Source organism: Diadema antillarum, unplaced genomic scaffold, assembly GCF_040938485.1.
Source record: "Diadema antillarum isolate AM-2024a unplaced genomic scaffold, OU_Dant_1.0 seq00000764_RagTag, whole genome shotgun sequence".
Lineage (NCBI taxonomy): Eukaryota > Metazoa > Echinodermata > Echinoidea > Diadematoida > Diadematidae > Diadema > Diadema antillarum.
In genome coordinates this window covers 525892-542500 of record NW_027271654.1, presented here as the reverse complement: position 1 = coordinate 542500, position 16609 = coordinate 525892, and the positions used below count along the sequence as shown (strand labels likewise).

Here is a 16609-nt window from a genome sequence, read left to right as displayed (position 1 = left end):
TCAAATTAATCACTCTTGTTTGGTTGTTTGTTTGTTTGTTTGTTTGTTTTTAATGGCAACAGATTGAAAAATTGTTCTACATCGAAGTAAATAGACACCTTATTAATCAGTGCTTTAGTATTAGCCATGATACATATCATGGGCATACATACTCGGGCTGGCACCTCCCTGCTCGAACCAACGACCTCCCGATTTCTAGAAAGGCGTCCTATCTGCTACACTATACCGAGCTTCCGAACGATAGCCATTGATGGTTCTGATCCCTTACTTGTAGCAGGGGGTACTGTGTAATATCATTATTCAACGTAGTGATTCTAGCGCTGAGTGGTTTTCATTGCAACTGATTTGACAAACTGCAGTCCATTGACTAAAATAAACACCGACTGTTCAGTGTTTTACACAGTATTTCCTGTCCTTTTCCCCTCTACGTCTTTTGCCATTTCTTGTTTCGTTGATGTTGTTGTTGCTGTTGTGGTAATTTTACATGTTCTAAATTGTGCTTGAGATTTGCCTTGTTCTGTTTCTGGGAACCTGAACTACACAAACTTTGCTACGGTAATGGGTTCTACATCCTTTTGATTTTTTTTTTCCTCAACACCATTATCCCTTTACAAAATATTGAGCAGAATTTACCCCCGAAGCTGTCAAATTATGTTACATCATTTCATACTGAAAGTTTTGCATTCCATCTGCATTCCTTTACATTTTTCCTCCACTGAATGGTGTCTTTATTAAGGAAAATGAGCAATTTTGGAAATAAATTGAAGTCCACAGTCTTTCTCTATATCCAGGCGATCCCCTTACAAACATTGCTCATCATCTAAGAACGGTCAGTGCTGGCATGTTTCCGAAATAGAATGCGTTAAATCAGCGGACAAATAGTAGGCCTATACTCACCCTTTTAATGGCTAGAGGGGTCAAGCAGAATTCAATAAGGTTTCTTTAGAACGGGCGGTGTTATGGAGTTTTTACTTTTTCGTCAATTTGCTCTCCCGCCGTGCATCCACAAAACCAGCACGGTAACTTCGCAGTTCATTGCGTTTCACACTCACAAGACGAGGACGATTACAGACATTCACCAGTATAGATTTAAGCGCTCTTTTATTTTGCCTTGCTTCGATATCTCTACACTCTAATCACGCTGGTATAAGCCTTGCAATTTTGAGTGTGACATGCACATCGACCGCTGTAACCACAGCCTTTCTCAATGGCTTAAATACTTAATTATCTACATGATAAACATATCCAGATTCTTTATCAGTCGACTCTACAAGTCCAGTGTTTCCATCTAAATACTTGAATTTAACATTATGCCTAGTTTGCCATAACTCGCGCGCATGTGCGATAATAGGGAGCTTTAGATTTTGACGCGCGGACGTTTGAGCCGACGCTTGCGCTAGACGTTCTCTTCTCCCTGCGTCGTGTGGAAAAGTAGCTTTAGATTACGCTGGGACGCAACGTATAAAAAATAGAATCGCGCCCCCATATGATCAGTGCATGAAGTAGCTCTCTACGTCGCAAACTGTGCGGACGTGAAAATAGCCCAGTACGCGTAGTAAACAACTCAGGCGACGCAAGCTAAAAATAGATTGACTTTACGCGCGCTACTGCGCAAGCTCAGATCATGTTTTTTTCCTTTGAACGTCCGCGCGTCTAAAATCTAAAGCTCCCTATTAACACAGAAACGGCAGATCCGCGTAGGGAACAACTACGCTTTGTAATATGTTTATGATGTAATATATGCTGAAGCACGGGAAGACAGGAACGTTGTCCGTCAGAGTTTACAGCTCGCTATACACAGAGTCAGATAGGACGACTTGCCTTGTGTGACTTGCCGAGAAAGGAACGGCAAAGAGAATGCTTTTGTAATATTTTTTTTACGCTTACTTTTGATCTCTCTCTCCATCCCCATCCCCCCCCCCCCTCTCTCTCTCTCTCAAAAAAAAAAATATATATATATAAACACGCACGAACACATACACACACACACAAATATAAATAAATAAATATATATATATATATATATATATATATATATATATACATCCATTTGTCTATCTATCTCTTTCCATCCCGTCCACACACTTGTTACTTTACACACGGAAGGATGATGCTCTAACAAAGACAATTCCTCGAAAACAGTATCAATAATGTTGGGTCTTTGTTTTGACATAATGTTCGTTCATGTAATTTCACTATGGAAAATTAAAGTTTACGACAAAAATCTCATTTACCATCAGAAGTTTCTACTGGAAGGCCATTTCAGCTTAAAGGCTTCATGGATAATCCAAAACTCAATAACAGATTTGTTATCCGACGTGTTAGACAGACAGATGTTTGAAATATTGCGACATACTCATTCGGGTGTTCATCCATGGATAAGAATTGCTAGGAGTGAGAGTACACCCAAAGGTGGCACAATGTATAAGCCTACGCCATTATCAATGATATGGACAATGATGACAGGGGACATCACTAAAGCTGAATTGAAAGTCCGGAAATGAGAGCATATTCCCGACAAATTAGTGTATTTCTACATGAATCCATGGACTTCTCTTTAATACTCGTCTCCTTCTTCGTCTTCGCCCTCTGCGTCGACAGAGTCGACACCGACCTCCTCGTAGTCCTTCTCCAGAGCAGCCAGATCCTCACGAGCCTCGGAGAACTCTCCTTCCTCCATACCCTCTCCCACGTACCAGTGGACGAAGGCACGCTTGGCGTACATCAGGTCGAACTTGTGGTCAAGACGGGCCCAGGCCTCAGCGATGGCCGTAGTGTTGCTCAGCATGCACACGGCGCGCTGCACCTTGGCCAGATCGCCGCCGGGCACAACGGTTGGTGGCTGGTAGTTGATACCGACCTTGAAACCAGTTGGACACCAGTCGACGAACTGGATGGTGCGCTTTGTCTTGATGGTAGCGATGGCGGCGTTCACATCCTTGGGGACGACATCACCACGGAACAATAGGCAGCAGGCCATGTACTTGCCGTGACGAGGATCGCACTTCACCATTTGGTTGGCAGGCTCGAAGCAGGCGTTGGTGATCTCGGCAACGGTCAGCTGCTCATGGTAAGCCTTCTCGGCAGAAATGACGGGAGCGTAGGTGGCCATGGGGAAATGGATTCTTGGGTATGGCACCAAGTTGGTCTGGAACTCCGTCAGATCGACGTTTAGAGCTCCATCGAACCGAAGAGAAGCGGTGATTGACGAGACAATCTGGCCGATGAGACGGTTCAGGTTGGTGTACGTCGGACGTTCGATGTCGAGGTTACGACGGCAGATGTCGTAGATGGCCTCGTTGTCGACCATAAAGGCACAGTCAGAGTGCTCCAGGGTGGTATGGGTGGTCAAAACTGAGTTGTAAGGCTCGACCACCGCCGTTGACACCTGAGGGGCTGGGTAGATGGCGAACTCAAGCTTGGATTTCTTGCCGTAGTCAACAGAGAGTCGCTCCATGAGGAGAGAAGAAAACCCAGAGCCGGTGCCACCACCGAAGCTGTGAAAGAGAAGGAAGCCCTGGAGACCAGTACACTGGTCCGCCTGGGAAAAAAAGAGAGGAAAAGGTAGGAATACTGAGCTTTTTCTTCACTAGGAAAACAGGATTAACCTTAACACTATAACTCTAAAGTACAAAATATTTTCCTACTATATAATTTTGAACAACTTATTCAATTTTATCTACATTTATCCACTTCTACACTTGAACATTCGACCAATGGCGGACACAATCGCACAAAAACTCCCAGTCTCGTCTTTCTACCAAACCATGTTCACAATGCTTGCACAATGTACTCGCTGGTAAAGAGAGAAACAGCCATTAAGTGCAAGCGGTAGTGAAAGGGCTGTCATTACTTAAACTGAACTCATTTCACTTTGTTGTTGCAAGCCGACGTTTACCACAAGATAACGCGTTTGATAAAATGATAATTCTTTTTCTGCTTTCTAGAGGATAAAAAGGTACGAAAGGGTTGAGGGAGCAAATCACAAGGGTCCAGGCCTATTCAGCAAACCATATACCACGAAACATATCAGGGATATGTTGAAGTCTACACTTTCAGTCTTTTTGTTCCACCTTCATCTTCCTTGTCTGTTCTACTTATACAGTTGCACATGATCAAGATTATCATAATTTTAATCATTAATGACAGGAATACCTAAAATAATTTCATAATCATCGTAATCGTCTTCACAGTCATCTCCATCAATACCATATGTATAAGTATCATTGTAACATAATTTTCAGAATCTCAGATTGCTAGTATACCTACCAGCTTTCTGATGCGGTCTAGAACTTGGTCGATGAGTTCCTTGCCCACCGTGTAGTGGCCACGGGCGTAGTTGTTGGCGGCATCCTCTTTGCCAGTGATCAGCTGCTCGGGGTGGAACAGCTGACGGTAGGTCCCCGTTCGAACCTCATCTGAAAAAGAAAAGGAAACCCAAATGCATTTTGTATCATGAAAACATGAAACATAAATGTTTGTGTGATTTTCTGTGTTACTACCACTGCTGCCAGCTACTAGCATTCCCAATTCAGCCTCTACATCATTGCAACTGCAAGTACTATACTGCTATCCTACCATGACCAAACAATAAAATACTATTTCATAAACCCCCTATTCTCCTTCGTCTACTATCCTAGCATCTCTTAAACCAACAATCACTGTTCCCAGAAGGTTCTATGGTCTGAAGAACATTTCATAGTATACTATTAAATGTTCTTAAGACCACAAGCGTTGAACATGCACTTTAACGGGATTATGGTATCAATAAAGAGCAAGTTCCTATTTTCATTGAGGAAAATATTATAGACTTTGGTACTTTAAAAGACATATTCGGTACTTTCCTTTACAATCATGGGCTTTATCTGGCTTTTATATTCTTTAAAAATGAATACGAAAAAAATCTGCAAAATTTGTTTGCATGAACACTAACAGTCATCATCTCGAAAATTATTCGCACTCACCGACCACGGATGGTTCGAGGTCGACGAACACGGCACGTGGAACGTGCTTGCCTGCTCCAGTCTCGCTAAAGAAGGTGTTGAAGGAGTCGTCACCTCCTCCGATGGTCTTGTCAGAAGGCATCTGGCCATCGGGCTGGATGCCGTGCTCAAGGCAGTACAACTCCCAGCATGCATTGCCGATCTGGACACCGGCTTGACCGATGTGGACTGAGATACATTCACGCTATTCAAAGAAGAAAAAACAGTGACGATCAGTAATCTTGGAATTCCTATTCACCAGTCACAATCAATATGACAAAGCATAATCAAACTATCAATTTGAGTATAAATAGCAAATATATCATGGAACAATAGCTTTCAACCCTGCCCCCATCTACTGTGATAGTAAAAGAGATTGACGAGAGTGTGATGAAAGTGATATAGGTATGACAACAGTCTTTTGTACGATTAAAATCCCAGTAAAGATTCCTCAGAAAGGGTTATATCAAGGTACCAAAAAAACCCCCAAAAACCAAACATCCAAACTAGAATCGTTGTTGCTGCATGATCCACTTGTATCTATTTTCGAGATTTGTAATGTTTGCTGACTAAATATCTAACCACTGTTATAACTACTATTGTTCGTCCTTTTATTGTATTTATTTTTTGTTGATTTTTTGCTTTTCACGTATGTCAGTCTACATTTTCCTCTCATCATCTACACCTCCTTTCACTTTTCCTTTTCTCCACTTTTTTGAAAAAAAAAAACAAGAAATTCCCTATCTGTTGTCCCTTAACCCATACGAAATCAATCTGGTTCTTATCGGGTTAACGTTGTATTTCTGGTCAGTCCAACTCTTGTTTTCTGAGAAGGCTTCTCAGCCAAAGAAAGTACAGATAATGATAAAGACACTGCTCGAAAAGTCGATTTAGTAGAGTGATACCTTGACAGGACCGCACTCTTTCTATAGATAATTTACGTCTTACACCAGAAATCACCGGCGCTAAAGACAAGATATCTAGATCGTTCCAGTCCCCGGCCGAGATGAAAAGAGAATTGCTGAAATCGCACAGTCGTCTTAGTTATAACCCAATTATATATTTATATTTATATATATATATACATACACACATACATATATGTATATATATATATATATTATATATATATATATATATATATATATATATGTATATATAAAGGAAAGATAGCTACTGAAGAACAAGAACGAGGTTTTTAATGCCTGTTAATAGTGCACAATAAACGTCTCTTTCTTTGACTTGGTGACTTAAACATATTAAGATCCCCCTAAAATAACAAACAGTCAAGCAAACAAACGAACAGCGAAACAAAAAACAAGACACTATGAAATTCCAATCATTCATATTAGCCCGACATGTGTCGTGCATTCAACAATGGCGTGTGTATTGAACGCCACTTGACGAGAACTCGAATTATAAGTTTACTATTACAGTCTTTTATTGAGACTCTGAATGCTATTTACTTATGAGCACCCCCTTTAACCCACTTGCTTTAATTCGGTAATACAATAAGTTTTTTTTTCGCTGTATCACTCGTCGCCTGCTAGGCGGGGAGCCTTGCACACCATTGTTATATTATAGGCAAGTATTAGGAGCCATTGAGACTTTTGCTGGTAGGTACTATCATAGCCCAAAGGTTTTGTACAGGGGGCATGTCTATCGCACAGGGTTTTATACTGATGTGGAAATTCGACTAGAATCGTCCATAAAGACAAACAAACATTACGTTTCATCTAAAAACAATGAATTAAGTGCTGGCATATGCTTCCGGAATAGAATGTGTTAGTTCAATGAACATATACTTACCATTTTGATGGCTAGAGGGAAGAGCTAATACGACTGCAATGTCTTAAGGTGAACCAGCAGACGTCACTATGATTTTCGAGAACGGGCGCTGGCGCTTTTAAAAGAGCTTCGTCGATTTGCTCACTTGCCATGCACGCACTGCCACGCCCAGCGCGGAAAGTTGCGGTTCAGTGCGTTCAGAAAGCTGCCCACCAAGTGTGCGGATTGTTGTACACAGACAGTCAGATAGGGAGCTGTGTGTGACTTGCCCAGAGAGGTAGGGCAAAGAGGGGTTTGCATCACGGTTCAGAGCTCTCCACTGATTTTCTTTGAACACTGACTTTTTTAAAAGTACTGGATATCGTTAAGATTTAAAAGATTCTGTCTTGCTTTAGACATAATGGCTGCTGCAAAGTCGTTCGAGTGTGTTACTCAAGGAATCTTTTAAGTTCCCTAAATGAAAGGTATGCATAAAATTCGCATGCTGAAGTAAAGTGGTCGATTTATTCGCGAGATTCTCGACCTGACAACGCTAGCGTGTCCACTTTATTATGTTGTGTAAACTCGAGGCGAGAAAACCCTGTGTTGTCAGAGTAAACCATGAGAAATACCACACTCATGAATCACTACTTCATGCTCACATAGGCATAACTACAGGTATGCGCGTCAATGGACATGACAAGGCTTGAGACCATGGCGTGAAAGAAGAAAGCCCTTGGTTTATCGACGAAGGACTAACTGTAGCAGCAGAACGTTCCCTATCCAACTGCACACCTAGCAGGGCTGACACCTAGGCAAGTCTATGGGAGCTGATAGCAGAGAGGAGATGAATATTGTATGCCAGTGGATAAAATGTCAACAAAAGAACTCACTTCCCACGGAATATGGCTCTGCAGTTGCCATAGTTGATAAACAAAGCTGTAAAATGCATAGCACTGTGAAATCAGGAGTAGAAGAAAGAGTACAGGAGCATGAATACTTTTGTTAGACCAGCTCTGTGTAGGATTGTAAATATTGATGAATGTAGATAGAAGAAGGCAGTTACATATTTGGAGATTAATCAAAGCACATTTGAATATACTTAATATAAATGATACTACAGGCAGGGAGGTGGGATCCTGTCCCACCTCTTGCTGCGGGTGTACACATTCAGAAACCATCTTAAGGAGCCTGTTCAGCAGAATATGCCTTGGTGATGCTACTTTACATAGAGCGTATAAGCAATAGCAAAGCGACAAACAATTTAAAAGTAAGGGATCCACACCAATTTTTTGTTAACGTTGGCAGCAGTTAAGTTTGTGGCATCAGGAGGAAATCCACTGTATTCAGACAAATCCTGTACAACGCCCACCATTACTGACAGTTGAAAGATATTCGTTACACGCTAATGCTCTGATGCATTAGGGCTGGCAAAATCTGATTACACCAAATTCAAATACAAGGAAGCAAATACTTCATATCGATCACATCACATTCTCTCCCTTACTCTCCTTCTCTCTCTCTCTCTCTCTCTTCCTTTCTCACTCACTCACTCTATCTATCTATCCATCTATCTATCTATCTATCTATCCATCTATCTATCTATGTATTTATCCATCTATCTATCTATCTATACATCTATCTATCTATCCATCCATCTATCTATCTAGCTAGCTATCTATCTATCTATCTATCTATGTGGATCTACATAATCTCTTTCACCCCTCCTCCCCACACACAAACAAAAAACCAACAACTAAAAACAGGAAAGAATACACCATATACACGTACAATTCCTCACAAACAATTAATTGCATGTTGGGAATGTATTTGAGAGCATAATATCTATGCTGGTTCATGTCATAAAACGAAACAACACAGTTCTAGACGTAAATAATATTTATTCGTTTATTTGTTTGTTTGTTCGTTTGCTTACTTACTTGATTGTTTTGGGAGGTTCAATCAAAGACATTTAATACTACGCTATGGGTAGTCCTATCTAAAAATAAAAGAAAACTTAACGGTAATCTTAAACTCTATGCTCGCTCAGTCAGGTTAACTGCTTACATGTATTTGCAATGGTCTCCTCCATTATGATGATATGATAAAACGTATATTCGCGTATACATGAAATCATAAGTAATACCTTTCTTTTAATCATCTCATATTTCGATGTGGACGTTGTTGATTTGTCATGATAATTTCCACAACTCCCAAATCTAAAACTGAAACTGAAATAACAGATTTATTATCACAAGTCTCAGACAGACAGATGCTCGAAATATTGCCACATTTTCATTTTGATGCTCATCCATGGATAAGAACTGCTAGATATGAGAGTTCACACACAGTGGGTATTGTTACCCATATCCCTATCGATGATATCAGACAAGCGGTACGCTTACGTCGTGAAAGCTGAGTTTAAAGTCTTGTGAGCACTATAAATGAGCACGTATTCCCAACAGATCATTGTGGAGGAGACGCGGTGCCATCTTAATACTCGTCTCCTTCTTCGTCTTCGCCCTCTCCGTCGACCGAGTCGACACCGACCTCCTCGTAGTCCTTCTCCAGAGCAGCCAGGTCCTCACGAGCCTCAGTGAACTCCCCCTCCTCCATGCCTTCTCCCACGTACCAGTGGACGAAGGCACGCTTGGCGTACATCAGGTCGAACTTGTGGTCAAGACGAGCCCAGGCCTCAGCAACGGCGGTAGTGTTGCTCAGCATACACACGGCGCGCTGCACCTTGGCCAGATCGCCGCCGGGCACAACGGTTGGTGGCTGGTAGTTGATACCGACCTTGAAACCAGTTGGGCACCAGTCGACGAATTGGATGGTGCGCTTGGTCTTGATCATAGCGATAGCGGCGTTGACATCCTTGGGGACGACATCACCACGGTACAGCAGACAGCAGGCCATGTACTTGCCATGACGTGGGTCGCACTTCACCATCTGGTTGGAAGGCTCGAAGCAGGCGTTGGTGATCTCGGCAACGGACAACTGCTCATGGTGAGCCTTCTCGGCAGAGATGACTGGAGCGTAGGTGGCCATGGGGAAATGAATTCTTGGATATGGCACCAAGTTGGTCTGGAACTCTGTCAAATCGACGTTCAGAGCTCCATCGAACCGAAGAGAAGCGGTGATCGACGAAACAATCTGGCCGATGAGACGGTTCAGGTTGGAGTACGTCGGACGCTCGATGTCGAGGTTACGACGGCAGATGTCGTAGATGGCCTCGTTGTCGACCATGAAAGCACAGTCGGAATGCTCCAGAGTGGTATGAGTTGTTAAAATTGCATTGTAGGGCTCGACGACAGCTGTTGACACTTGAGGAGCCGGGTAGATGGCGAACTCGAGCTTGGACTTCTTGCCGTAGTCGACGGAGAGACGCTCCATAAGGAGAGAAGAAAACCCAGAGCCGGTGCCACCACCGAAGCTGTGGAAGATGAGGAAACCCTGGAGACCAGTACACTGGTCTGCCTGTAGTAAAGATTGAAAATTAAAAAAACATGACTAGCATAGTCAATCCGCGTCAACAGAATTGTCCTTGTAGCCTATCATTCCCCAATTTAATAAATTTTATTTGGACACCTTTGCCCTATGAACTTGTATATTCCACATATTTCATTAAATATTATCAAGATAGTGACTACGACCTTTGATCCCTAACGTCCGACAAAATAATGACATCACCTGAAAGAAAAAATCAGGATATCGATTTATACAGAAAAAAAAAAGTTTCTGTGATGGTTAAGTGAGTTTTGATCTATTTATTGACCTTCGAGAAATTTAGAGCAGAGTCAATTATTGAAAATTGCTCCTTCCAAACTATACTAACATCATTTTCAATTGCACGTTGCCACAATTTGAGTGAGAATTTTTATGGTTGATTGGTAACATGCATGAGACAGCTGAAGGAGCAAAGCTTGCTCCTGGGTTTGCCACCTTTTACCACCATGGACATCAAAATCATACTGCATTGTATTCCACCGGATATCTCACTTTATCTCTGTTATCAAACTCACAAACTATCAAAGTTTCACACAATTGTACACAACGGCAAATCTAAAAATTTTAATCGATTGTACACAAGTGTAGACATTGGCAACATTGGTGTTTGTTGTTGTTGTTCCTGTTGTTGTTGCCGATGATGTTGGCAGTGGTGGTAGTTATGGAGGTGGTGTTTTGAAATAGCTGACCTGGGAGGTTTTTTCAAAGTTAACGTCACGCGACGGAAAATTTGCAAATTCGGGAAGATATCAAGACCACGCCCACTTGAAGGCTATTCCTCAACAATTATATCCACAACATGTAAATGACAACGGCAGGGGACGGCTGTGTGATATAAGCAGGGAGGTGGAAGAGAGATCTTCCACCTCCCTGCTATAAGGTAGTCTGTCGACTGTGACGCGTGACAACCGGAAATTGAATAGACCGTTATTTGCAGATCGTCTATACATACGACTGGTTTTTGTTCTTTTACGGCGTCATATAGGTAGTGCGCTTATTTCTTTATAACTGAAGCAACAAGCTGCTTTTGTTCAGACTCATTCACTCAATTTCCCCTAAAAAGCTTTGCAATTTGATTCAAATTTTTGTTTTGGTTTTGTTCTTTTACTTTTCTTTAGAATAGCGACCAAACCAAAATCAAACACGAAATCTAAATCACAACCGAAGACTAATACCAAATGAATCAATAGATCAGAAAACAAACTGCATGATTGAACAGAGCAAACAAAACTGTGTTAGCTTCAGATTTGGTCAATACACATGTGACTGTACTTTAATTGTTTAGCATCTATTCTATTCTATCATGGTTCAGTGTTTAAATAATGCCCCCATCCCCAACCCATCCCACTCAGAATCAGTCTCTGTTAATGAGCAAGGGAGTGTGACACGGGGAAGCAAATAACAACAGATCCGACGCACCCCTGTATACAGAGACACACCAGCCGAAAAAAAACCACGAGATTTAGAGGACATTCACGTAAAATCACGTGTGATTAGATTATTCCTGTCTCCTACTAGTCGTCCCTTGATTGTTGAGTGGCTATTTCGCTAGCTCTATAGACAATTTGTGTTTGTTATTTCGGTTTTGTTTTGTTCTTTGTTCTTGCTGTTTCATGATAACGTCTTTTCCCAAATTCGTGATGCTCAGAGTGTTTCAGAACGTAATCATGTATCATCTCGATCTCAACCATCTAACCTGCACCCTCTGTGCACTCATTACACTCCTTTCTTGTGGAACATTCCAGCCCAACTGAGTACGGCGTACACATACATTCTACCTATACTAGAACTATATAAATGTTCAGCTTCCCTATACCGATATAATCACTTATACACCTGCCTTGAAAGGGGCGTTATGAATTACATGTCATACTTAAACAAACAGGGTATCGAATATAATCATGCAAAACTTGACCATTAACTACAATTATGGTCAAACGTTTTCAAAACATCTCATTGCCTACCAGCTTTCTGATGCGATCCAGCACATTGTCAATATGCTCCTTGCCCACTGTGTAGTGGCCACGGGCGTAGTTGTTGGCGGCATCCTCCTTGCCAGTGATCAGCTGCTCGGGGTGGAACAGCTGACGATAGGTCCCGGTTCGTACCTCATCTGGAGTACATCACAATTGCATGACGTTTTATAATACTTTTGGTGCTGATATATTTTCAAGAGACCTTTTTGCACAATTATTGTAAATACATGGATGGGACCAGGATAATCATAATATTTCTTCTCCTGTCAATATCATAAAGTACAGCTACAAAAATAATGATGATGATCTTATCCAAGACAACTAGGTTAGAGACATCAAATCGGTATAAATTGATAATGATAATGTGATTGTTACAATCACTAAGCTATCTAAGTCATCAGCACCATTTCATATTTCTATGATTGCAACATACTATATTCAATTAAATTGTCATACTAAGTAGTCATAAAAATGTAAACAAACGTTAAATGGATAGAAAATATCGGAGACAGATGTGACTGACCATCAAGACAAGAAGAGGAAAGAAATACGTAAATTTACCGATTACGGATGGTTCGAGGTCGACGAACACGGCACGTGGAACGTGCTTGCCTGCTCCAGTCTCGCTGAAGAAGGTGTTGAAGGAGTCGTCACCTCCTCCGATGGTCTTGTCAGAAGGCATCTGACCATCGGGCTGGATGCCGTGCTCAAGGCAGTACAACTCCCAGCATGCGTTGCCGATCTGGACACCGGCCTGACCAACATGGACTGAGATACATTCGCGCTGTAAAACGGAAAAGGATAAGAATCAGCTCCTGTATTCAGTAGTTATATATAGTTCAATATTGGTTATTTTTACAAAATTTGGTGATCTGATACTACTGTATATAGTATACTCTTGTCATTGTACTGTGCAATAGTCGCTTATGCCTTCGCATTTTTATCTTTGCCGAATTGGCAGTAGAGTACTTTAAAATACAGCTGATATAAAACAAGGCATTCCATTGCAGCACACTATGCAATTATCGTCATGCTCCTTTGCTCAGATCAACGGGGGAAGAAAGAGATAACGAAAAGGTATCCTACAGCACAACCATATTGATGCGAAACAATATCTATCCCGAAAACACGCTATTTACCGGCTATTATAGCTATCCATACTTGGGTCCATTTTTATATTTGACTGAGCGGAATTCAGTGCATGTTGATGGCCATGAAGAACGATACAATCAAATTGGTGCTTGTGCACCTCGACAAGCTTTTGGTGTGTGTGTTTTTCCCGCTCATATTATGCATTTCAAGCGAACAAAGAGGGGATTTTTAATTGTGCTTTTTCGTAGTTGTTTGTTCATTTCCCTTATTTTCACGCTTTATTTTTCTTTTCTTTCTTTCGTTGTTTCTCTCTCTCTCTCTCTTTCTCTCTCTCTCTTTTATGGGGGCGGTGGTTCTGAACAATACCGTGACGAGTTCTTCTTTTTTTCGGTTTGCATGCACTGAACTGGAGACGAAACGTACCGTTATGTATTGTCTTCTGAGGGTATACTAAAGTGAATATAATATTATGTGCATGGTTTCAACAATATTATGACGTGGCAGTATAACTGTGTTATGAAAGATGTCTACACTAATCGCTACATCATGATATGACTTATCCTCGCACTTTTTGTCTACTAATGATCCAACTACAAGATAGGCATTCGATCATGCAACAAAACGCAAACTACAAGGGCGTATTGCTTAAACAAGCTAACAAAAGTGAAATGGATAATTTCTAAAACATTACCTGATATGTCTTGCTTCTTCTTTTTTCCTTTTTGGTCGATATGTAAATCCTATATACTGGCAAATTTTACTTCCCATATCATAATCTTTCTTAAGGGGCCTACTATTATACATTCAGATCATACGCAATCTCAATCTCAACGAGACTGCCTCAATCTCAATCTCAACGAGACTATCATTCGGCAATGTGAAACTGCTTATTACGTTCTATCATATACATTCACCCAAACCTTGATTTAGGGGGAACTTCCACGAAATGTGGCCATTATATCCCTTTTAATGATCAACACACAGCCCACAGAATAGAAAGCTATCAAGAGTGTACAATATGCACTGTAAAACACGAGAAAGATCACTATTCTTACAGAGTGTACATTATCTGCGATGCAATTCACACATGGAATAGGATTAGAAAAAAAAACCAATGGAAATTGTCATCAAAATCGGACATAAAGTAATATTGTATGATTATGGAATTTCAAAGTTTCCAATGTTTTCCCACATTAGGTTTACCAGATCACAGTCCCATTTGGAACTGTAATGAACGCTTCACTAAATTTCCAATTTGATAAGAAATCGATAACAAGAGTATCCTCTGCATGAAATTATTGTAGACTTGTAATAAACCAGCGACGATGGATTCCAGGGGAAAAAGGGTTGTTATTGCTACATCTTAGAAATTCGACCATACACGATATTGTTTTGTGTACTAGCCATTGGGACAATATTGAAAAGTCATTACATCATCGCCTCTTTGCTTGTATTAGCAGAAAGCATAATATTATGAAACTTTAAACAATTTCATAATGTTATGATATGCCCGATATTGACGAAACTCCCTCTTTACCCGATTTAGCTCTATATCAATTTGAACATGGTATAATAATATTGTATCTTTACACTGACCACGAAGAAAATTGAGTGAATACTCACCATTTTGAAGGTTGAGAAAGAAAATAAAAGATAACCTGAATGTCGCAAGGTGAAAGCAGCTCACGTTGTCGTTACGATATTCGACAGCGTTGCTCTTGAACTTCTGTGGAAGTGCGCGATTTGCATTCCTGTTTTAGTGTGAAGGACTGTTCATAAATGGGTACCGGCGCGTAGCGAAGCCAATCCGTCAATCATTTATCAGTGTAATAAAAAACAAAAAACAAAAACAAATCAGTGTACAGCTGTATATCGTCATTCCGCATACCTAGTGAACAACCTGTGCCACGCCCATCACGGTTGAATATCTCACTGAGCACAAGTGATGTCTTCTGCCTGACAGCCAGCTAATTGTGTTTTGTTCTGAATTGTACAAAATATAAATTGAAATTCAATTCCATTTAATTCAGTTAAGGTGCACGAAAAGAGCCCAAATCGTCGAGTCTTTGCTATTGTTTGTTTATTTGCTTGTCTGCTTGTTTGTTTGTTTGTTTGTTTTTTCCTGTGGGTCGTTTGTTGTTGTTATTTCGCTTAATTAGGGTATTTCATCACATGATTATCGTGCACTATTACTGCCGAAAATAATGCTGGTATACTTTCAATACATTAATGGTATTTGTACGTCGTGGCTGTCATAAATTTTACTAGTGCCTCATTACAATGTACAACGAACATAGGAGCTCCATATGGACTGTAGATAGTCGCAAATCATGATGGCGATACATCAGACATGATCCTTAGCGGATGAACTGAGATCAGCTGAGATTTGCCACTAAGCACATCAAGCACGTCTTTTTGATACGCGCCCGGTTTAAGACAGTTGTGTTCAGTGACCGTTTGTTATTCTTCTGACACTCACAGTACACCACACTACATAAACGTTACGAATCAACTTAATGATCATAGGTCACATGTTGTCTCTAAACAGCTGATTTACAGATAACCTTTAGTGCTTATACATATATTACCGCATTAACTATAATGCCTAATGATATTTCGATTTTCTAAAGCCCGACACGGAATGTACCATGTTTGTGAATAGACAATACAGGTATATGAATCTCCAGGGTGTTGAGAATGCAAATAGGAGTCTATTTTAGTCAACTAAGAAAATGCAGATTTAGACGTAATAATCACGTGATGACCATCATAAGCACATAAAACTGGGAATACAGTATAATTACATGTACATGTATATATACACAGTAGTTCGTGTAAACACTGCTTTGCAGAAGAGACTGCCGAGTGTGTAGAATAGCGTTGAACAACGCCCTCTATGTTGTGACAAGCTGCAGGTGCGTTAGCGAGACAAATGATTGAAAAATAAATATCTTTTAATCCTGTTATTGACATTTTTATTACTCTACGAAGCCATGAATCAATGAAAATGTTCGTGTGTTTTTTTAAAGTTATTATTAATGTTTTTGTTTGTGTGTGTGTTGTCTGTTTGTTTTTTGTTGTTGTTGCTTTTTTTTTTTGTCGAGGAATTTTATGAAAACGTTGTGTGATTTTCTGATATTTTGATGATTTACTTTGCGTCGCCGCTAGGGAAAGCACCAAATTTCTGCACTCGTGCAAAAACGTAGTCTTTGGTTAGGCCTCATGGCTTAGGTTTCTATTTCACGCTTACGCCACTTATTATGAGGCTAGTTTGTCACGGAGAAC

General features: G+C 40.6%; 1 protein-coding gene and 2 pseudogenes across 1 annotated transcript; all 3 read right to left on the bottom strand.

Moving 5' to 3' along the window:
• Positions 1 to 16609, bottom strand: part of LOC139738670 (long-chain-fatty-acid--CoA ligase 5-like) — a 60489-nt pseudogene that overhangs the window by 20262 nt on the left and 23618 nt on the right.
• On the bottom strand, positions 2433 to 7053 carry LOC139738671 (tubulin alpha-1 chain-like). The gene is made up of 4 exons (XM_071649284.1): positions 6792 to 7053; positions 4965 to 5187; positions 4270 to 4418; positions 2433 to 3541 (listed from the first exon to the last, which is right to left on the bottom strand). Exons 1-4 carry the CDS (start codon positions 6792 to 6794, stop codon positions 2558 to 2560), a joined length of 1359 nt encoding a protein of 452 aa, XP_071505385.1. The 5' UTR covers positions 6795 to 7053; the 3' UTR covers positions 2433 to 2557.
• Positions 9188 to 13011, bottom strand: LOC139738672 (tubulin alpha-1D chain-like; annotated as a pseudogene).